General features: G+C 35.6%; 1 protein-coding gene across 1 annotated transcript in view; it reads left to right on the forward strand.

The window, feature by feature from the left end:
• Window positions 1–1,028: 1,028 nt before the first annotated feature.
• The window catches only part of FAM227B (family with sequence similarity 227 member B), a 198,683-nt gene continuing 176,305 nt past the window's right edge, over window positions 1,029–23,406 (forward strand). The window contains 6 exon segments of the mRNA XM_030318221.2: window positions 1,029–1,076; window positions 4,422–4,475; window positions 13,142–13,373; window positions 15,153–15,220; window positions 21,282–21,317; window positions 22,009–22,117. Coding sequence (XP_030174081.1) covers window positions 1,029–1,076; window positions 4,422–4,475; window positions 13,142–13,373; window positions 15,153–15,220; window positions 21,282–21,317; window positions 22,009–22,117 — 547 coding nt within the window.

A 23,406-nucleotide genomic window follows, 5' to 3' on the forward strand; every position in this document is an offset into this window, starting at 1 on the left:
ATAGCAATTAAAATATTTCAATCTAGCAGATCATTTTTTCCTCCCATATACATTTTCCTTTCATTTTTTAAATTCATTTCTACTAAGGGTTTATTTTTTTCATCTTTTAAAAGACCAACTTTTGGTTTGTTGATTTCTCTGTTTTCATATTTTTATTTCATTGGTTTCTGCTCATACCTTTCATACCTTTTTCTATTTATTTAAAAAATTTTTTTAATGTTTATTTATTTTTGAGAGGGAGAGAGACAAAGTGTGAGGAGGGAAGGGGCAGAGAGAGACACAGAATGTGAAGCAGGCTCGAGGCTCTGAGCTGTCAGAACAGAGGTCGAAGCGGGGGCTCAAACCCACAGACCATGAGATTATGACCTGAGCCAAAGTTGGATGCTTAGCCAACTGAGCCACCCAGATGCCCCATCGACTGTGTTTTCTTTTGATTATAGGTCCCATTTTACTTCTTGTTTGTACATCTTCAATTGTTTTATTGTGTATTAGACATTATGTGGGAAAAATTATAGAGGGTGAAGTATAATTTAGCACAAGCCTTTTTATCTCCTTGACATTCAAAATGAGATACTGATCTTTTGATTCCTCCTAGACTTGAGTTGAATTTTACTTTTGCTTTAACTGAATTGAAGTTCACCTGTGTCTAACCCAACTTCCAACTTCCCTCTTCATAGCCAACTCTTATATCTTGTCAATATTCAATTGGGAGAAGTTGGAACTGATTTTTTTTTTTTTTTACATTTTTGCTTCACCTTTGAAGTCAACTCTGTCAGGGCCCTGAAGCCCAAGTAATGTTAAGAATGTGTTGGCCTCTTTAAGTCCTCTATCTTTCCAGCCCCTCCTGGACTGCTGCTTTTTTGATAAAACTCAGAAGGGAGTCATAGGGTCTGGGCAGGGATTGTTTGTCTGAGTCATTTGTTTTTGTATTTAGGTGTCTTTCAGACTCCAGTTTGTTGCTCCAGCTCATGCAGATGCTTAAGGTCCGTCCAGCTGATTTCTCTTCATCTCTGCAAAGTTCCTGCACCATGGCAGACCAACAGTTCCCCCAATGGATGGTTAAAGATCACTGCCGGGTAAGGAAACTGACACAGCTTTATGCTCACTTATAAAGGGGATTTTTTTTTTTTTTTTAATTTCTGGTCATCCAGGCTTCCAGGTAGAAAGGCTTCATGGGCTTGCAATTGCACAGGCGCTTATGATTAGATGGACCCTACACTTGGTTTAATGGTCTGATATTACCATCTTAAAATTCTTAATAATTTTTGAACAAGGGGCTCTGCATTTTCCAAATTATGTAGCCCGTACTGCTTACTAGCACCCACTACTCTTCACTAACCTCATAGAAAAGTGAGATTTTTATTTTGTCTGGGTTTCCCTTGTTGTTACCAGGGAAGCATAGGTGTTTTGCATACTTCTACATTCTACTTAGAGCAGAAGTCCATTTAATTTATTCCTACCTCTTTTTTTTTTTTTTTAACGTTTATTTATTTTTGAGACAGAGAGAGACAGAGCATGAATGGGGGAGGGTCAGAGAGAGGGAGACACAGAATCTGAAACAGGCTCCAGGCTCTGAGCTGTCAGCACAGAGCCCGACGCGGGGCTCGAACTCACGGACCGCGAGATCGTGACCTGAGCCGAAGTTGGCCGCTTAACCGACTGAGCCACCCAGGCGCCCCTATTCCTACCTCTTTTTTTTTTTTTTTAATTTTTTTTTCAACGTTTTTATTTATTTTGGGACAGAGAGAGACAGAGCATGAACGGGGGAGGGGCAGAGAGAGAGGGAGACACAGAATCGGAAACAGGCTCCAGGCTCCGAGCCATCAGCCCAGAGCCTGACGCGGGGCTCGAACTCACGAACCGTGAGATCGTGACCTGGCTGAAGTCGGACGCTTAACCGACTGCGCCACCCAGGCGCCCCAACCTCTTTTTAACACTAACCTTAGAGAACTTTGGAATTTTATATTGAAATTAGCTGGAACTTGTGTGAGTTTTACTTCCTTAACTTATTTTTCTAATTTTCTTTAATTGGAATGTATTATTTTCCAATACAAGTAGGTAAAGAAGTTATGTATGTATGTGTGTATACATACACACACACACACACACACACACACACACGCACACACGCACACACACATGCACGCACAATGGAATATTATGCAGCCATAAAAAGGATGAGATATTGCCATTTACAACAATGCGGATGGACCTAAAGTGTAATAAAGTGAAATAAATTAGAGAAATACAAATACCATATAATTTCAGTTATATGTGGAATCTAAAAAGCGAAACAAATGATTAAACAAAAGCAGAAACAGAACTTTAAATACAGAGAACAAACTGATGGTTGCTAGAGTTAAAGGGATGTGCAAAATGGGTGAAGAAGAATGGGAGATACAGGCTTCCAGTTGTAGAATGAATAAGCTGCAGGAATAAAAGGTACAGCATAGAGAATATAGTCAATGATGTTATAATAGTGTTGTATGGTGACAAATGGTAGCTGTACTTCAGGCGAGCACAGTGTAGAGTTGTTGAATCACCATGTTGTACACCTGAAACTAATGTAATGAGTGTCAACTCTTCTCAAGAAAAAGAAATAAAGAAATGAAGGAAGAAAGAAAAGAAAAGAGGAAAGAAAAGAAAAGGGGCGCCTGGGCGACTCAGTCGGTTAAGCGTCTGACTCTACTTCAGCTCAGGTCATGATCTCACAGTTTGTGAGTTCAAACCCCACATGAGGCTCTGTGCTAACAGTGTGGAGCCTGCTTGGGATTCTGCCTCCCTCTCTCTCTGCCCCTCCCCTGCTTGCTCTCTATGTCTCTCTCAAAATAAATTAAAAAAAAAAAGAATTTTTAAAACAGAAATATGGGGATTTTTTTAGTGCTTTGTACTAGAAGTGGTTTGATAGCCATTATAAGAAAAAGGCAACATTTAAGTTGTTCTAATTAGCTTCTTTATATTTCATACATTTCAAAATATACTGATAGCTTTCTTCTAGATGACTACTACATTCACTCTCTCTGAAGATATTGTATCCCTAACATTTTTTTTTTGTCTCTAAGCATTCTGTGCATACCATCTCTCTTATTTCTTACCCTTCTCAATCTAGAGTCCCATGTTTTCCATTAAATTTTTGTGACAGCTCAATGCAGCTTTGCTCCTGAATGCTTCTTTTTGTAACGATTGTCACATATACCTTTTATTTTGTTATTTATTATCTGTTATATATTTGTTTATATTCACCATATTTCAAACAGTATTAGAGAATGAATATTCTCTTCAACCTCAAAAGTGTAGCTATTTTTACAAAACTATGGTGATTTTGTAATCTGTATCATTTTATATATGTGAAATATATGTTATGGTAAATTAAAATGTGCTACAATCTTTTCAGACATGCCATCATCAGACCATTAGGATATTGTATTAGGATATTCTGAATTCCTCTTATTTTTGCCTTCTTCTAATGGGTTTTTCATTCTCTAGAAATGGTCATATTATTGTTCTGAATAAATACCCATTTTTCTGATATCTATTTACTCATTTATTCATTAATTTATACACATTGCAAGTACTTATTGTGTACTAATCCTGAGTGAATCATCGTATGAAATTTTGACAATTCAGCAGTGACTTATACCATAGTTTCTATCCTCATATAGATACACATCTACATGTGTTACTGAAGAGAATCTTTTGGGGAACAAGGAGGACTTCCTAGAACAAGTGACTTTTAATTTGATATTTAAAATAAGATCAAGAAGGGATTGGACAGAGAAGGTTTGGAACAGGGAGGCTTCCAAGCAGAAGTAAGAATGTGTACAGTCTCTAAGGCAAAGAAGAACAAGATGTGGTCCTGATTAAAATCAATTTGTCTAATGAAAGAATATGTTTTCAACTTATGAGGAAACTACTAATAAAATCGGACTATTACTTATTACATGGAAATATACAAACATTTAAGTTACTTTCACCATGTCACTAGTGTGGCCTTTTATTAAATACTTCATCAGCAAGAGAGGCAAGTTAATATATTTTTGGCTTTGGATTTATTGTAGACACCATCCAACATAGCCCAAAATATCTTGGAACTCTTGTAGGAATTTGAAATTAGGACATTCAACAGGATTAATGTGGAGTTTTTTTCCCCTAGAAGCAATATATAAGAAGGAAGCCTTTTACAGAATTTGGTTTGGAGGCTCAGAATTTAAACATTGATCTCTGTTCCTTTTCAAAGTGCAGGGACTTTACAAAGTGAATATTTTACAATGCCTTATGGCTCTGAAAATTATAACTTAAGTCCAGGAGCATCGTTTATTTAAGCAAATTATGTGTAAACATCATAAACAGTGTTAATTTATGTTGAGTTTGTTAGTTAGCAATATTTATATTAATTAGCAATGTTGATTTTACTTCATTAGAAAATGCATAAACCTCCAATGAACATTGAAGAATTCTTAAAGTTTCAAAATTGGGTAAGTAGTACATCTATTTTATGTGCCATTACATCTTTTAAAACATCAGTTGTGAAGATATGGAAGGCTTAAGAAAAGACTGAGAATAGAAATTCAAAAAAACTACATTTCAATGTGGGAAATACTTATAAATATTTATCTCCTTTCAGTAGGCTCTATCTTGTAGCCTTGTCAATATTCTATTCTCTTTTTGACTTTGAGAAAATTTTAGATCTGTATCCCATCAGAAGGATGATACAAACGTTTCTATATAATTTTGCTAATATGTTTGTTTTGAACATTTACACCTTAAAGAATATCTGATAATTATTCATACTTCCCTCATTTATCCATGTACCACAGTTTAGACTCACAGGTAATTTGCAGGGGTGGTGTATCAGTTTCTTTGATTGTTGAATCAGGGTGAAATATTCAAAACTGTGTTTTCATGTTGAAAGCTCCTGTTTCCATTGTTAACATTTAAGTACTGACTTCTGGAGTTATTGGGCTTGCTACAAGTTTTCCCTTGGGTCTGTTTACTCGTGAGTCTGAAGATCAGGTTTGTTTTGCATCGGAGAGTGTCAAGGACTAGGATAAAGATATTAGTGTGGAAAACAGAGAGAAAGGAGACTTTTTAAAAATGAGGTGTGTACATACTTTGAGTAATTTGGACTGAATAATTTGTACCTATTTATAAACAGAATTTGCTATACTAAATTTGCAACTAAACTGTTGAGAATAGAATTGCAAAAATACCTATATTTTTAACATCTATTTTCAATTCTTTGTTTAAATAAGTTTTTTTTTAAATGTTTTAGAAAAGCACTGAATTCCCTTTAGGAGCAAATAGAATATGAAGATATTCCTAGTTTCCAAGAGTTTATTTCAGTCACTGTAGCAGAGCCAAATATTTTAAACTATTATTAGCACAAACTTTTTGCAACTACAGTAAAACCTTGGTTTGCAAGCATAATTCACTCTGAAAACATGCTTATAATCCAAAGCACTTGTATATCAGAGCAAATTTTGCCATAAGAAATAATGGAAACTCAGATGATTCTTTCCACAACCTGAAATACTCATATAAAAATGATTACAATACTGTAATATAATATAAGATAATAAAAAATACAAAGTATAAAGAAAAATAAGCAAATTAACCTGCACTTACCTTAGAAAACCTTTGTGGCTAGTGTAAGGGAGACAAGAGAGGAGGGTTATTGTGTAGGACAGCCTTCACTATCACTAGCGGAATCACTGCTATCTATTGGCTCAATGGCATCTTTTTCTTTTTGTGCACCTTTAACAAGGAACCTATCCAACGACACTTGATTTTGTCTCCTTTTGAGGATTTTGCAGAAATGTGACATTGCATTGTCATTAAACAGATTCATCACTTGCACTGCTACAGCCTTATTTGGCTGGTGCTTTTCTACAAAATTTTGCACTGTTTCCCACATTTTACACATCTCCCTTATCTCATTTGAAGTGAGGGATTCCTCCACTTGTTTCTCTTCTTCCTCTGCAGCCGAGATGCAGATGTAGACTTCTACAATTGTGCAACTTCAGCTACTCACGTAGCTTGTTCATACTTCTCCATGATTTCCTTAATTTATACTGGAATCATCTCTTTCTTACCACCTTTCTTTTCAACCTTTTTCTGTACAAGGGCCATTGTATGCACTTGCACGGGTGTTGACTATAGTACAGTATTGAATTCTTCTCATATACTGAATTCAATGTAAGAGGCAATAAGGCAGAGGAAAGGATCTATATCTGCAGGCAGCCTGACCTAGAAAGAAGCAAAGCATTCCTAAGCTTACTTTTGTATGGAAAAGCAAAGGACTGTCCAAAGGTGCTTTGAAGTGACAAAAATATACTAGTTCCAGTTGTGGGCACCTTCCAACATTCTGAAAAATCACTGATTTTTGCCAGACACCACAACCTGAGACTGAGCAATCCAAGCATGGGAGACAATCACCCACAATTCCACAGTGAGAGAGAGAGAGAGAGAGAGAGAGAGAGAAAGAGAGAGAGAGATGGAAGAACCATAGGCTCAGTTGTGATCATGTGACGTTCGAGGTCATGTACTACTCATATTGCAAGACATCGCTCATATATCAAGTTAAAATTTATTAGAAATGTTTGCTCATCTTGTGGAACACTCACAGAACAAGTTACTCACAAGCCAAGGTTTTACTGTATTTTGATTTAAATAATGATGGAAATGTGCTATAGCTTAATCATAATGTTTGGGGTCTTTTAATGCCAAGGGGAAAGGATTATAGTTAAACCAAAATCAGCAAATAATTTTGGAGATATTTGGACTATACCATCATATATGCTTAAAGATCTATGATTTCAGATGAAAATTTCTAATTATTTGAGTTGGAAAATGCATAATCACTCTGCTTAAATTAAGAATAATGCTAATCAGGGGCGCCTGGGTGGCTCAGTCAGTTAAGCGTCCGACTTCAGCTCAGGTCATGATCTCACAGTTCGTGAGTTCAAGCCCCGCATCGGACTCTGTGCTGACAGTTCAGAGCCTGGAGCCTGCTTTGGATTTTGTGTCTCCTTCTATCTCTGGCCTTCCCCCACTTGTGCTCTGTCTCTCTCTATCTCTCAAAAATAAATAAATGTAAAAAAAAAAAGAATACTAATCAAATCAAGATGACAGGTTTATGCCAGCCCTTTACCAAAGATAGAATAAAATAAAAATCAAAGCAAATGTTTTATTAATGGCATGTAAGAAGCACTGTCCTTGTATCCAAAGGCCAGCGTTTATATTGATAGCTTTCAATTTTTATCATATGGCATTTTATAAAGTAACATATATCTATTTGTACTGTTTTATCACTTATAGATTTATCTGTAAAGTTGTTCTTATTGTCTCGATTTCCCAACCAAATACTTGTAATCTGTAGTTACTTTTTTTCAAGACATGACTATGTCTATGTATTGCCATACTATTGAATATTTGAAAGCATCCAGGAATAAAATGACTGGATATTTAATTTCTTATTTGCTGGACAAAACTTTTGTCTTATAGGCAATCATAAGAAAGTAATAACTTCCTCAAATTCATTTAAGAAATATTTTTGAGTGCCTATTACAATTAGAATATACTAGTGAATAAAAAGAGGCAAAGATCCCTGCCTTCATGGAACTGCTTTTTTTTTTTTTTTTTTAGAATTGAAGCATATGATAAACAAGCAAATGAATAAAACAAAACAGAAATTAAAATATATTCTAAACTGCTTATGGCCTCCTGGAAAGCCTATCTATTAATTTCCCTCTAAAATGTAAAAGCAAAGGTGTGTATCTGCATAGTGGTATAGTGGTTAAGGACAGAGGCTCTGGTGTCAGATTGCCTGTGTTCAGATCCCAGCTCCACTACTAGCTAGCAGTAGACCAGTACCTGGAACCTACATGTTAGCTGTTAGTTTCTCATGTCTTATCACTTATCTTTCATCACATCATCTAAAGATGTCTCATTTTGGCTGATTCCTACCATTTTTATTTTTCTTTTGTAATTTTAATATTTTGTACCTTCTACTCCTGTCTTTCCCCTCTTCCTATTTCTTGTTCTAGTTCTGTGTACTTTTTTTACCTTCGGTCATTTCTCATTTATCTATTTGATCAATTCCCACATTCTCCTTCCTGTTCTTTCCCTTTACTCCATCACCATTCTGTTTCTATTTTTATTTTTTATAAAATATTTTTGTATTCTGTTTTATAACAGCGTCTTGTTCCACTAGTGTTGCATTACTATCAATTCTTTGACTATCCTGTCATTCATTCATTAATGATTTTTATCCACTACCTACCAGATGCCAGGTACTGTTCTGGACCATGGAAATACAACAATGAACAAAAAACAGAGAATACTCCTTGCCATCATGGAATTCACATCCCCCTCCTTCTGCACTGTTTCCCTTTAGTGTTACACTTTTTTAGTCCTTTTCAGTTCTTTAGGTACTCAAGAGTTTGGTTTGAATTCTTTCCTTATTTACACATCACATTTGATCTTCGCTGATGTTTATTTCTTACTCTGCGTCCTGTTTTTCTGCTTTCATGTGACTTTTATTTAGGAGTACTTTATGTCCGTATCCAATTTTTCATTAACAAGTCTGTTACACTATAATCCATACCTAGAGGGTACTCAGATCCTACTGTGATTTTTCTCAGAAGATCAAAGGTACTTATGATGGAATAATTATTTCAATCCCATTGTCTTTCTTTAGGGAACAACCTATTATTATCTGTTTGGTTATTTATCCATCCATCCATTCATTCTTTAAAACCCTCCTTTTTTTAAAGCTTAAGGAAGAAGAGTTAAAGTCAATTCTTCTAACCATGGTCATTCTTCATATTTTTTATCATTTTTGGAAACCTCAGCACTTTTTTTTAGGGCTTAGGACATGGGTGAAGACCTAATCATATGTTCAGTAAACAAAATCTCTTTTCAAACTTCAAGAGAGCCCTTCTGTCTAGCTACTAGGCTCCATCTCTAGTTGTGTACCAGTATGTCATATTCTGTGCCTCTATCACTGCCAAAGTTTAATTGCGTAGTAATTAAACATAACAAGCACATAGCCGATTCTTGCTTCACTGACCTTTTAAATAAGATAAATGTCTTCTGAAGTCATCACTGACGACTATAGTGCTCTAATGGAGAATTTAACTCTTTAGGGAACAGAAATTTCCAGTCCAATTCTTTGTCTCTTTGGAATTGGAATACATTTGTTTTTAATTAATATAATCACTGTGGACTCTGGATGCTTAAACCCCTAGTAGTGTTGATTTTCTCTCTGCCAGTAACGACATCATTTTTGCCTGGCTGCTCTTCTGCATGTTGGCTGCTAGTTGACTCCAGTTTACCTTCCCTAGGACTGGCCACAAATTTACTTTCAGATGATACTCTATTCAAGGAGCCAGGTGGTGAAGGAAAAATAGAAAGGAATAATAAATGAAAGTAAATAGAGAAATGAGGGGCAAAGGCAAGTATGATCTGCCACAAGATCACCATCTGGTATCCATTTAATCATGCAGCCACGAAGAAGCCAGTGAAAAATCAGAGTTAGTTATGCATCACCTTATTCATGTTAATGTCTTTGGGGACACCAGTCAATCCCCTGATTACCTTGGGAAAGTACGGAAGACAGAATCTTATGTCAGGCTTATAGGATTACGGAATACTTTATTCACCTCATAATATACTTCAATATCTTGGGAACAAGGATTGTGATATCTCAAGTCTGGCATAAGGATACATTTTTCATTAAGGTTTGTGTATATTGTAAAATCTTGCAAATGCATTTCCATTTTAGTCTCTCTCCTCTCTCCCAAATCTCCTCTAACAATAGCAACACATGACCCCTAGGGACTGTGTTTTCAAATGTGGCTGTCATTCTGACTTGACAATGTTTGTTTCCAAGAATTGCATCCTGTGATTATATCTTATTCTTCCAAAGTCTTGTACTTTTTGATACATAAGACCCAAATTTTAATGCAGGAAACTTCTCCAGGTGGTTGTGTCTTGTTTAAGATACAATATGTAGGAGTTGAGAGATGGCACTTAGGTATCTAAGTGTATTCTTTTTTCTAAAATGGTAGAGGGACATAGATACCTGTAGGAAAGTTTTCTAGAGTTAGAAGCTAGATATTATTCAGGTACCTGCTATTATTAGAGAGCATAATTTATAAATAAGACATGTATGATGGGTTCAGAAAGTCTTTAAAGGAAGAAAAAGGCAAGTGGATTAGACCAAAGCTATTTAAAATTTTAAATAATTCCTGATCTGCAGACTTCATATTTATTCCCATTTAGCTAAATTCCCAGAATATCTCACCCAAATTCCATTCAAGAGTTTATTCTCTGCAGATTTTCTACCATTGCAAAAAACATTCTTTTACTCATACACCTTTCTTAATGTAGGCCAACTTTTTTTGTTTTGCTATTAGTTGATTATAATTAAAAGATAATCTTGTATTTAGATTTGCAAATATTGTTATGAAACTCCTTCCTTTCCCTTCATTTCCCTTTCTCTTCTTCCCTTACTCTCTTTCCTTTCCTGAGCAATTTAGTCCTGAAGCCACTTTGGGACCCAAACAAGGCAGGTGTCCATATTGGCACTGGGGAGGAGGATGTACTGTGATGGCCCTGGGAAAGCTATCTGAATTCAACCATGGTGAGGAGGGTATACATGTCACGCCTAAGGTCCAAGGGAGTGAGATGATATCCACCTGTGGCTGGGGATGAGGAGTTTTTCCAGGGATGTATGGAAGTAGGCTGTGGCTTGGTATGAGAAGCCAGAGCTCAGGTAGGGGTAAGGAAGGTATCCCTGAAGAATTGGCAGCCTGGCATTGGATGTCAGAGTCTAAGCAGGATCAAAAGGGCATCTACATTGTGTATATATACCACAATTTCTTTATCCATTCATCAGTTGATGGACATTTAGGCTCTTTCCATAATTTGGCTATTGTTGAGAGTGCTGCTATGAACATTGGGGTACAAGTGCCCCTATGCATCAGTACTCCTGTATCCCTTGGATAAATTCCTAGCAGTGCTATTGCTGGGTCATAGGGTAGGTCTATTTTTAATTTTCTGAGGAACCTCCACACTGCTTTCCAGAGCGGCTGCACCAATTTGCATTCCCACCAACAGTGCAAGAGGGTTCCCGTTTCTCCACATCCTCTCCAGCATCTATAGTCTCCTGATTTGTTCATTTTGGCCACTCTGACTGGCGTGAGGTGATACCTGAGTGTGGTTTTGATTTGTATTTCCCTGATAAGGAGCGACGAGAAACTTAACAGGAACCCATGGGGGAGGGGAAGGAAAAAAAAAAAAGAGGTTAGAGTGGGAGAGAGCCAAAGCATAAGAGACTGTTAAAAACTGAGAACAAACTGAGGGTTGATGGGGGGGGGGGGGGGGGGGGGGGGGGGGATGGGTATTGAGGAGGGCACCTTTTGGGATGAGCACTGGGTGTTGTATGGAAACCAATTTGTCAATAAATTTCATATATAAAAAAAAAAAAAAGAAAAGAAAAGGGCATCTACATAGAAAAGAAGCTCCCAGTGAGAGGAGAGATTGGTTACCCGAAAAGATTGATCAAATAAGTACATATGCTAAAGATAATGGCAAATAGATTTTTCACCGTTGGAGGTGGTAATTGTACTATGGAAAGAAAGAAAACTAGAATGTTTGGAATTGGAATTCCAGGTTTCACTGTGAACTCATGGTTTTAAATACAGTAAAACCTTAGTTTGTGAGCATAATTCATTCCAGAACCATGCTTGTAATCCAAAGCACTTGTATATCAAAGCAAATTTCCCCATAAGAAATAATGGAAACTCAGATGATTCATTCCACAACACAAAAATATTTATATAAAGTGATTACAATAATGTAATATAATACAAAATAATAAAGAAAATACAAATGTAAAGAAAAATAAATGAATTAACCCGCACTTAACTTTGAAAACCTTTCTGGCTGGTGTCAGGGAGAGAGAGGAGGGTTATTGTGTAGGACAACTTTCTCTATCACTGATGGAATCACTGTTACCTACTGGCTCAATGGAATTTTTCTGCATGGGGGCCATTGTGTACGCTCGGACAAATGTTGACTGCAGTACAATATTAATAAACTCTTATTATATACTATATTTAATGTAACTGGTAGTAAGGCAGCAGAGGAAAGGGTCTATATTCTATATGTGCAGGCAGCCTGACCTAGAAAGAAGCAAAGAATTCCTAAGCTTACTCTTGTATGGAAAAGCAAAGGACTGTCCATAGGTGCTTTGAAGTGACAAAAAATACATGAGTGCCAGTTGTGGGCACCTTCCAACATTCTGAAAAATCAATGATTTTTGCCAAACACCACAGCTTGGGACCGAGCATCAAAGCTCAGGAGACGATCACCTACAATCAGTGAGACAGAGAGAGAGAGAGAAGAACCATTGGCTCAGTTGTGACCATGAGACTTTCAGGGTCATCCACTACTCGTATTGTAAGGCATCACTTGTTTATCAAGTTAAAATTTATTAGAAATTTTTGCTCATCTTGTGGAACACTCACAAAACAAGTTACTCGTAATCCAAGGTTTTATGGTACAAAGAGATCAAAAAAAGACTGGGGAATTTGTAGACTGAAGGAGACTAAAGACTTATGAAGCCTAAATGTAATACATGAGACTGAACTAGATCCTTTTGCTATAAACAGCATTATTGGTTCAGTTGATAAGACTTGCACAGAGTCTGAGAATTAGGTAGGAATAATGTATGACTGCCAATTTCCTGAACTGATGGTTATATTTGATTATGTAGGAGAATGTTTTTGTTTTTAGTAAATACACACTAATGTATTCGAGGAAGATGGGGCATCAGTCAAGTAAGCAACTTATTTTCAAATGATTCAGGAAATAAATTTTTTGGTAAAACATTTGAAACTTCTAATCTTTATGATTGTTTCACAGTTTCAAAAAATGCATTTAATAAAAAATTATTCTGTGTTGTGCAATATTTTGAACACCTGAAACTAACATAACATTTTATGATTATATTTCGGTAATATAAAAAAAGATAATGCAATGGAATTAAGTCTCAATTTTAGCTCATTGATTTTGAATTCTATTATTTAAATTCATCAAAAATGATTTAGGTTGTATTCACTCACATTTTTTGCAGGATTATTGGCCAAGGGAAATCTATTTTGGAGACAGTGATAAATGGCTACACACTGTAAAGAAAATGAAAGAAGATAGTTCATTTACGTCAATTTATACACATCTGTGGGGAACTGTCCCTCGAATACATGATGCAATCATTACCATGGAGTCAAGATTAGGGGAATGTTCAATTCTTTTGAAAAACCATGCCTCTAAAATATTTGAGTGGAACAGCATAATTTCTGAGACAAGTAAACTTTATTTCTTTATAATGGTAAAGTAATGGTCACTTTTGTGTGTCTGCATGTCTGTCTCTGTGTGTGCATTCTCATAAAGAATGAAATCCTAAGGTGTAAAATATCTGAAAACATAAAATTTATTTTATTTTAAAACTTCTTCATTTCAACATAGTTCAGTCAAGATTTTTAGTTGAACATGAACATGTGGATATAATGGAAGTGTTGTTAGAACAAAGCCTAAAATAGTTGTGAACTTTGTTAAGCTAGAGTGGAGGTAGCAGAATAACAAGAAAACAGGGTTGTATCAACTCTGTGTTGGTACCAGAGACAAGCAAGGAATCAAGGGTCAAAACATAAGAACAGAGGGGCGCCTGGGTGGCGCAGTCGGTTGAGCGTCCGACTTCAGCCAGGTCACCATCTCGCGGTCGGAGCCTGGAGCCTGTTTCCGATTCTGTGTCTCCCTCTCTCTGCCCCTCCCCCGTTCATGCTCTGTCTCTCTCTGTCCCCAAAATAAATAAACGTTGAAAAAAATTTAAAAAAAAAAACATAAGAACAGAAACACCTAAAACCCAAAGTAAGGTGAGCTACATGAGCTGGGTTAGCCTGTAGGAAGTGTTCAGCATTCAGTAGTGAAAAACTACAGACTGAATGAAGAGCATATCTGCTAGTAATGATTGTTTTTACCTTTTTTCAGTATTTATATAATATTTTTCTTATCTAGTTGTATTTCTTAATGTTAGAGAGTAGCTTTAGGTACTAATGGTGATTCTTGTATTATTCTTTATTTAGTGGGCAAACTTTTCATAATACAATCCTTAAAAATGATAATACTGGTTTACTTACAAAGTCTTTTCTGTGTGTTAAATATTTAATTAGTATATTAGATATCTGACCTCCTTTTTTTTTTTTTAATTTTTTTTTTTTCAACGTTTATTTATTTTGGGACAGAGAGAGACAGAGCATGAACGGGGGAGGGGCAGAGAGAGGGAGACACAGAATCGGAAACAGGCTCCAGGCTCTGAGCAGTCAGCACAGAGCCTGACGCGGGGCTCGAACTCCCAGACCGCGAGATCGTGACCTGGCTGAAGTCGGACGCTTAACCGACTGCGCCACCCAGGCGCCCCCTGACCTCCTTTTTTACATCTTGATTTGTCAAATTCTGACAATGTGTTTAATATACTATTAAATTCACTACTGTTTTAGTTTAAATTTTCTTACTGAATTTTTCATCATTTTTAGTGTTAAAAGTGTTTTTAAATTATATAAGCTATATATATATAGCTTGTATGTGTGTCTGTAATAGAGGGAGGTATAGAGAGAGAGTGAGCACAGGTGTACATTTTCAAAAATATTTTATATTTTATATATTTTTATATACTCATTGTCCTCAATATGTAAATGTCTGAGCTTCAACTCAGGTCTAGGTTACCTGACTTCGAAGTAGTCCCCCATAATCTTTCACTGGGCCTTGCTCCAAAGTACTGTACTTTATTGAATTTAAGGTGACCATGAAATAACCAAATGTAAGTAGCTAAGCTATTTGAAAAACATGGGCTTATTCAGTGGGAAAGAACTGAGATAAAACTTTAGATTTAGGAGGAAGTACCAAAGACAAATTAGTTAGAACATGGCATTTCTAAAAAAAGGAAACCTAATACAGTATTTGTACATTCAACTAAGGGTATGTGTGTCTAGCATTATGCTTATCAAAATAGCTAGTTGATCTCATTAAATAGTTTAATATGTAATTTCTTTAAAGTATTTAAATTTTATCTAATCATTCTTTTAAAGGTTCTAAAGGAAAATTGGAAAGATACAAGGCATTTCTAAGGAAGCACCATAAGAGAAAGAAGATAATGGTATGGATTTGTTTTCATCTTCCTTGAAAAATTATATTTTCACAGAAAATATAATTACTATAATTTCCTAGATAAGCACCGGTAGCATTTTTAACATTTCCCTTTAGTCTTTTATTGCCTGTGTATCTGTTTATGGGTTTTTAAAATAGGTGGACTCATATTCTTCTTTACACTCAGTATTAGAGTGTTGGCATTTTTCACATTACTATGTTACTTGAAGACTTAATGTATACAATACAACCTCCAGCTATTTAATAATTTATAATAACCTACTTCACTATTATAATAGTGCAGATTCCATGTCAGTCCTCTTCCTTTAGAAAATATTAGCAATTATTTTTTATTACCTTTAGAATTGCTTTGTCAATTTTTGTTAAATCTCTTTGAGTGTCTGATTAGAATTATAATAGACTTCAAATGAACTTTTAGAAACCTAGTCCTTTTCTTTTTTTTTTTTTTTATATATATGAAATTTATTGACAAATTGGTTTCCATACAACACCCAGTGCTCATCCCAAAAGGTGCCCTCCTCAATACCCATCACCCACCCTCCCCTCCCTCCCACCCCCCATCAACCCTCAGTTTGTTCTCAGTTTTTAAGAGTCTCTTATGCTTTGGCTCTCCCACTCTAACCTCTTTTTTTTTTTTTCCTTCCCCTCCCCCATGGGTTCCTGTTTAGTTTCTCAGGATCCACATAAGAGTGAAACCATGTGGTATCTGTCTTTCTCTGTATGGCTTATTTCACTTAGCATTACACTCTCCAGTTCCATCCACGTTGCTACAAAAGGCCATATTTCATTTTTTCTCATTGCCACATAGTACTCCATTGTGTATATATACCACAATTTCTTTATCCATTCATCAGTTGATGGACATTTAGGCTCTTTCCATAATTTGGCTATTGTTGAGAGTGCTGCTATAAACATTGGGGTACAAGTGCCCCTATGCATCAGTACTCCTGGTCCTTTTCAAAAATACATTCTAAAATTATATAATGTTACAGTCATGAAGACTTTAAGTGCCACCACTAGCCTACCCACCTCATTAAATTTTGTTTTTTAAATTTCAAAATTACTTTGTTTATTCCTGATTATGATTCAGGTAGTCATTTTAGAGAATCAGAAGAAATAGATAAGCAATAGAAAGGATAAGCGCTGTAATTCTATCATTTATCAGCAAATCACATGTATCTCACTATCTAGTTGTCACTTTCACCTTTCTTTTATTTTAAAAATAATTCAGAAAATTTGGATTAAATTATACATTTCTTGGGGCGCCTGGATGGCTCAGTTGGTTGAGCAACCGACTTCGGCTCAGGTCATGATCTCATGGTTTGTGAGTTCGAGCCCTGCGTCAGGCTCTGTGCTGACATCTCAGAGCCTGGAGCCTGCTTCTGATTCTGTGTCTCCCTCTCTTTCTGCCCCTCCCCCACTCGTGTTCTGTCTCTCTCCATCTCAGAAATAAATAAACATAAAATTTTTTTTAAATTATATTTCTAATTCATTAAATGTATTATGAAATTTTCATCAATAAATATTTTTCTTCACCATATTAAGCGTAAACTAATGTAATAGCTCTTTGGTTAGACACTTAAGTTAGTTTTCGTTATTCGGTATTATTTACAAAGCTGCTCTGAACTTATTTGGAGCTAAAGATTGTGCTCATCCAGGATTATTTTCTTAAGATAAATTTCCAGAAGTGGAACCGCATGGGAAAAGGAATGTGAAAACCTAAGTGTTTTGATACGTATTGCCAAATTGTTCTCTACAAAAGTAGTACCAATTTATATTTGTAACAATAGAGTTTGTGATTGATCCCTTACCCATTTCCTTGTCCACATTTAATACTATATCTTTGAATGTTTGCATAGTTGATTGGCATAAATGTTATCAATTGCATATGTTTTACTAATGAAGTTGATACTTCAGGTTTTTCTTAGCCTTTGTGTTTCTATTACTCTGAGTTGCCTATTTATGAACTTCGGCCATTTGGGGGGCTGTTCTTTTTTCATTTTTACAGCTGTTTGTGCTTTAAAAATGTTAACCCTTTCAGTAATATGTGTTATACATATTTATACCACTTTTTTTGTAGCTTTTTAGCCCAAAGAAGGTTTTTTTTTTTTTTTGGTCATATAGAATTTTATGTTTTTATGGATCTATAATTTTCTATTGAAGTTTTCTTCCTTTAGTGCCATAATATTTAAGAAGTCTTCCTTCATCACAAGATCATACATACCTTCACCTGTGTTCTGTTGTATCATTCTTACAGATAATTGTGTGTGTGTGTGCTTAATTCTTTAATTCATCTCATGTTTATTTTTGTGTAAGGGAGTAAAACATAAGAATTTTGTTTTAGGTCATCAGTAAATTTGTGTGATTTTCTTCATATAAGGTCTAAACATCCCCTGTCAAATTTATTCTTAGGTATCTTAAGTTTTAATTACTAATGTCACTGAGATTTTTTCCATTAGTTATTAAATGGGTTATTGTTGGTATATAGGAAATTATTTTTGGTATATACATACTAGTCAATAGCGTTAGTGGTTTCTCATCTTGTCTTCAATTTAGAAAGAATGATAGTACTTTGCTATTAGGCATCATTTTAAATGTTTAGATAGCAGTCTTTTTTTACACAATAAAATTTATTTTTATTCCTAGTTTATTAAAGATATGTGTATGTGATGTTGATAGAGATCAGCTATAGCTATAGATATCTCCTTGCTCAAATACTTGAAAAAGAATCTCCATGGTTTGAAAAGAGAGGAAGATAATCCACAGTGATGATAGCAGAAGCTACTTTCAACTTTTAATCTATGAATGTGTCAGATTGCATTAGTAGCTTTTCAGAAGTTGAGCCATTCTTATATTCTAATATTCTCTTCTTCTATTCTTATATTCTTAGGGTATACTTTTTTATTACATTACTGGATTGGATTCGCTATTGTTTTGTGTGGGTGTTTGCATGTGTGTTTGATAAGATATGATTTTCTTTTGGTTTTCATATGAAAATTACACTAATCCCAGAAAATGAGTTACTTACCTATATTTCTCTTTCTAGTTTGTAAACTATAGAACATAATAGTTATATTGGGATATCATTTGTTTATAGATATATAGATAGAGATTTAGATATAGATAGAGATTTAGATATAGATTTAGATATCATTTGTCTTTTGGATGTTTGTCAAAAGTTGACTATGAACTTCTGTTTATTTAATTATTGTTTATATTTTGCAGGGGGATTAGGTAAGTTGACAGAAATGCTGTGTGGAAGTTAACAGATTTCATAAATATCAACTTGGGTAGATTGTCAAAACATAATATTGAGTGAAAAAAACCAAATTACCCATTCATCAGTCAATGGACATATGGGGTCTCTCCATAATTTGACTACTGTTGATAATGCTGCTGTAAACATTGGGGTGCATGTGCCCCTTCATATAAGTATTTTTGTATCCTTTGGATAAATTCCTAATAGTGCAGTTGGGTAGTTCATAGTACCCATAGTTGGGTAGTTCATAGGGTAGTTCTATTTTTAATTTTTGAGGAACCTCCATACTGTTTTCCAGAGTGGCTGCACCAGTTTACATTCCCACCAACAGTGCAAAAGTGTTCCCCTTTCACCACATCCTTGCCAACATCTGTTGTTCATGAGTAGTTTGTTTTAGAGGAGATGTGGTATATATATATATATATGTATACAATGAAATATTACTTGGCGATGAAAAAGAATGAAATCTTGCCATTTGCAACAACGTGGATGGAACTAGAGGGTATTATACTAAGTGAAATAAGTCAGAGAAAAACAGATAACATATGATTTCACTCATGTGGAATTTAAGAAAGTTAACAGATGAACATAGAGGAAAGTAAGGAAAAATAAGATTAAAACAGAGAGGGAGGTAAACCATAAGAGATTCTTAAATATAGAGAAAAAACTGAGGGTTCCTCAAGGGGAGGTGGTTAGAGGGATGGTTTTAAATGGGTAATGGGCATTAAAGAGGGAACCTTTTGAGATGAGCACTGGATGTTATGTGTCAGAGATGAATCACTGAGTCTACTTGTGAAGCCAAGACTATACTGTCTGTTACATATATGTACATACATATATGTATGTATTTGTACATACAAATAGTATGTACAGTTGATACGATTCCTTTAAATTTTAAAGACACACAAGAAGTGTTCATATTCTTCATGTATAGGTACACACATAGGTAAAAATCTGTTAATGGAATGGAAGGAATGCAAACCCAACAAAAATAATAGTGACTATCTGAAGGAAGGGAAACACTGAATAGAACTATAGAGATCATGGTAAAAAGGGAATCTGAACTTTATACTTTATTATATAAATTTCACATTTTATTTTAAAAATTAGTGTTAAGCAGGGGTGCCTGGGTAACTCAGTTGGTTAAGCATCTGACTTTAGCTCAGGTCATGATCTCACAGTTCATCAGTTTGAGCCCTACATTGGGCTCTGTGCTGACAGCTCAGAGCCTGGAGCCTGCTTCAGATTCTCTGTCTCCCTCTCTCTCTGCCTCTCCCCTGCTCACATTCTGTCTCTCTCTGTCTGTCTGTCTGTCTGTCTCTCTCTCTCTCAAAAATAAACATTAAAAAGAAAAGTCTTAGGCAAATACTAAAATGTCAACAGTAATCCATTCTAGGTTGTGGGAACATGAAACCACTGGTAATTTCTTTTTTTTTTTAATTTTTAAAGGAATTTCAAAAATTCTGACTTTTGAATTTTATCAGATAACTTCTGAGGATCTATTGCAATGACCTTTAGATGAATTATACTAACAAAAGTTTAAATTATTTTTATTGCTAAATGTGTTTTATTGGAATTTTATATCTGGATTTTAACATGTGTTATTTATATTTTTGTGATGTCTTGTCTAGGTTGTATAATCAAACACTAGTTCTGTATTACTGTTACTGTGCTCTTTGAAAACTTCTAGTATATCTTTGCTTCCCACAGAATAAAGCCAGGACTTTGAGATTAACATTAACATCTTTCTAAATCTGACCCCATCCTCATTGACTAATTATATCTGTAGCTCTCAAGCACACAGCTGTCTGTTTTATCATAATTGATTTTATTTTCCCTAAATAATCTTTTTTTGCTCCTTTGCATACTTTTTTAAATGTCAATAATGTCATCTTCCTTCAGTTAGTAATCTGCTCTCGTTCTTTCAAATTTGTTTCCTTTGTCATTTCCTTTATGACATACATATTGTATAATGTGTGTGTTTATGTGTGTGATTTGCCTGTAAGTTTAGTTATTCCTGGAGGAAGTAGGGATGTGAAAATGATCAAAAACTAATGTATACAGGCTACTTATTCTCTGTGTAAAGTAGAATGGGGGACATAGAGATACACCACCTAAACTGCCTGTCAAGGATCTGTTGCCCTAGCTGCTAAGAGTGCTTTAGGGGACACCCTCTAGCTGTCAGCCCCTTTCGGGGTTTGCTTCACCTACAGAGAACTTCCTCTTCTAAAGACATACTCTTCCAGGAACCGCCTAAATCCAGTGACTGATCAAGTTGGAGGTGGAAAGGCCTAGCTATTTCAACCCAGTGCAGGATAACTGTGATGGGCCCTTTCAGCTCTAAAGCCCTTTTTAGAGTGCTTTGAGGTTGTTAGGCATATATTACAGCTGACTTCTCTAACTTCCCAATTATGCCTCTCTCTTTGCCTTCCATAGATATTGATCCCAAAGGCACTCCCAGTAGATATTCTGCACACTAAATTTCACCTCAGAGTCTATTTCCCAGTGAACCAAAACGGCAATAAGTAGTTTTATATTTCTGTTATAGCCCTTTATCCCTCTGTGTTTTGTTTGTATACATATCTGATTCCCTTATTGAACTATGACTAGCTTGAGGGCAAGGACCATCTTTGTATTCCTAGCATCTAGCACAGCAACAGCATTCTAGGCTTCGGTAGCAGATATACACACACGCATGCACACACACACACACACACAAGTTATCTGAACAAATTTACAAAATATAAAAATTTAAAAGATTTTTAAAGATTTTGTTTTAAATGTTTTCCAGCTTTCAGATGAAATGGAGACAAAGAAGACTGTAGAGGTATTTAAAATTTCTGTTCTATGAGATTATGTATCAAAAGTATTATGTAGAGGGGCGCCTGGGTGGCTCAGTCAGTTAAGCATCTGACTCTTGGTTTCAGCTCAGGTCAGAATCTCACAGTTCGTGGGTTCAAGCCCCTCATCAGGCTTTGAACTGACAGCTGTGGAGTCTGCTTGAGATTCTGTCTCCCTGTCTTTCTCTGCCCTTCCCCCACTCTCTGTCTCTCTCTCTCTCTCTCTCTCTCTCTCAAAATAAATAAACATTTTTTAAAAAGTATTATGTGGAAATGAAAAATGTTTATAATAACATAGATGTAGCTATAAATATAGATGGAGCCCTGAGGGAAGAGGTGGGTACAGGTATAGAAGCTTTCTCCTGCCTTTCTTTATTGGTAGTTTAGCTAAAATTCTTGATCATTTGGGTTATGTCAAAGTTGGTTCTGAAATATGATTTTGTTTTGCTTTTGTATTTGGCATATGAATATGCCAGGGCTCTTAATTTCATGGAATCAGAAAATATGAAGATTTTTTTAAGGTAAGATAAATATTTTTCACTTATTTTAGTAGGAGAAAGTGAAATAATTATGTTAATGAATTATAGTTAAATATTTATCTGTCTTCTGTAGTCCTATGAGACTGCTATATGAAAAGGGTGAAGTAATTAGTGTTCTGTGATACTTCCCTCTTTCTAGGGTTGCAGCTTCTCAGGATTCAAAACAAATGAACTTACTCAACTACCCAGACATTTGGATGCTGAACAAATTTATCTTTTTATTTTAAAAACCCAGAAGTTTGATGTACGTAAACATTGTTATTGTATGATACATTTTGAGAATATGATTTAATGATTCAGACCTTTATTTAAAGCCATGACAAATTAGGTATTAAGCATAAGCATGATTGAATTTTGAAGGCATTAAGTCTGGCAGGAAAAGACCAGTGATATTTAATACCCTGATCACTAGAAAAAAAATGTATTGGACTCTGTGTTACTGCCTCAGGAGTCTGAGGTTGCTACTGTGCATTGCCTTGGCATGTGACTGTAACAAGTGTTTTCCCCTCCCTCTCCTGCTTTATCAGCTCAAGATATTTTAGTCTGCTTATTTTGACCCCAAAATAACTTATGGGAGCCCTTCCCCACAATCCCATCTTTTGTGCCTCCAAGTGTCTGGGGAATTTTTGAGTAGTATCTCCACAGGGTGGCCAGTTGAAAAACTGTAAGCATAGGAAGGTAACTAGATCATTGCCCATTGGTTGCCAAAGGTGGGATAAGAGTTGTGTGGTTACTAATACTGATTTCCCACTTAAATATTAGGTGGTCACCTAACAAGGTTTCCATTTCCTGAAGGCTTAAACAATACTCCCTTATCCCCAAGCAGATTCCTTTCAGACAGTTCTCTGAGATGAAGTTGGCTCCTGGTAGGCCCTCTTCCCCATCTTTCACCTCCAGCTTTCCTGTGCCTCTTTGTTTCTCAACCCAAAATCCCTGTTTGTTTCCTCTCCTACAATAGTCCATCAGAAGGAACATAATCAGCCATTAAGCCCCTCCTAATGGTTGCAGTGTTACAAGAAGTAGAGTCTGATTGACCTGGTTTGGATCTTCTGCTTACCCTCAGGCAACTACAGAGCACCTCTATTAACAACTATATCTAGATTCAGTAATGACACTCTCTCTTATTTTCCATGCTAATACAAATGTTTTTCAATTCTCTTTTACATTTTGTGGGATTTTGGTGACAGTGAAGGCTTAGTGTGGCCTCTTTATACAATCACCTGATCCCATTTTTGTAGAGAAATACTATAGGTGCTAATTATAGTTATGCCTGGATCATGAGCATATTTATTTCTTTTCTCTGACTATATTTTCCACACTTTCCTCAGGAAAAATATTTTATTGTTATAAAAAAATTGCGATTCAAATCAGTTTATGAATGTTGTTCTAGATAATCTATAATATTTTTTCTAACTCTAAAACTCCATGTTCTAAGATGGTACTACTATATTTTAAATATGGATCCATGGGGCACCTGGGTGGCTCAGTCGGTTGAGCGTTGGACTTCGGCTCAGGTCACGATATCACGGTCCGTGAG

Source organism: Lynx canadensis, chromosome B3 (assembly GCF_007474595.2).
Source record: "Lynx canadensis isolate LIC74 chromosome B3, mLynCan4.pri.v2, whole genome shotgun sequence".
Lineage (NCBI taxonomy): Eukaryota > Metazoa > Chordata > Mammalia > Carnivora > Felidae > Lynx > Lynx canadensis.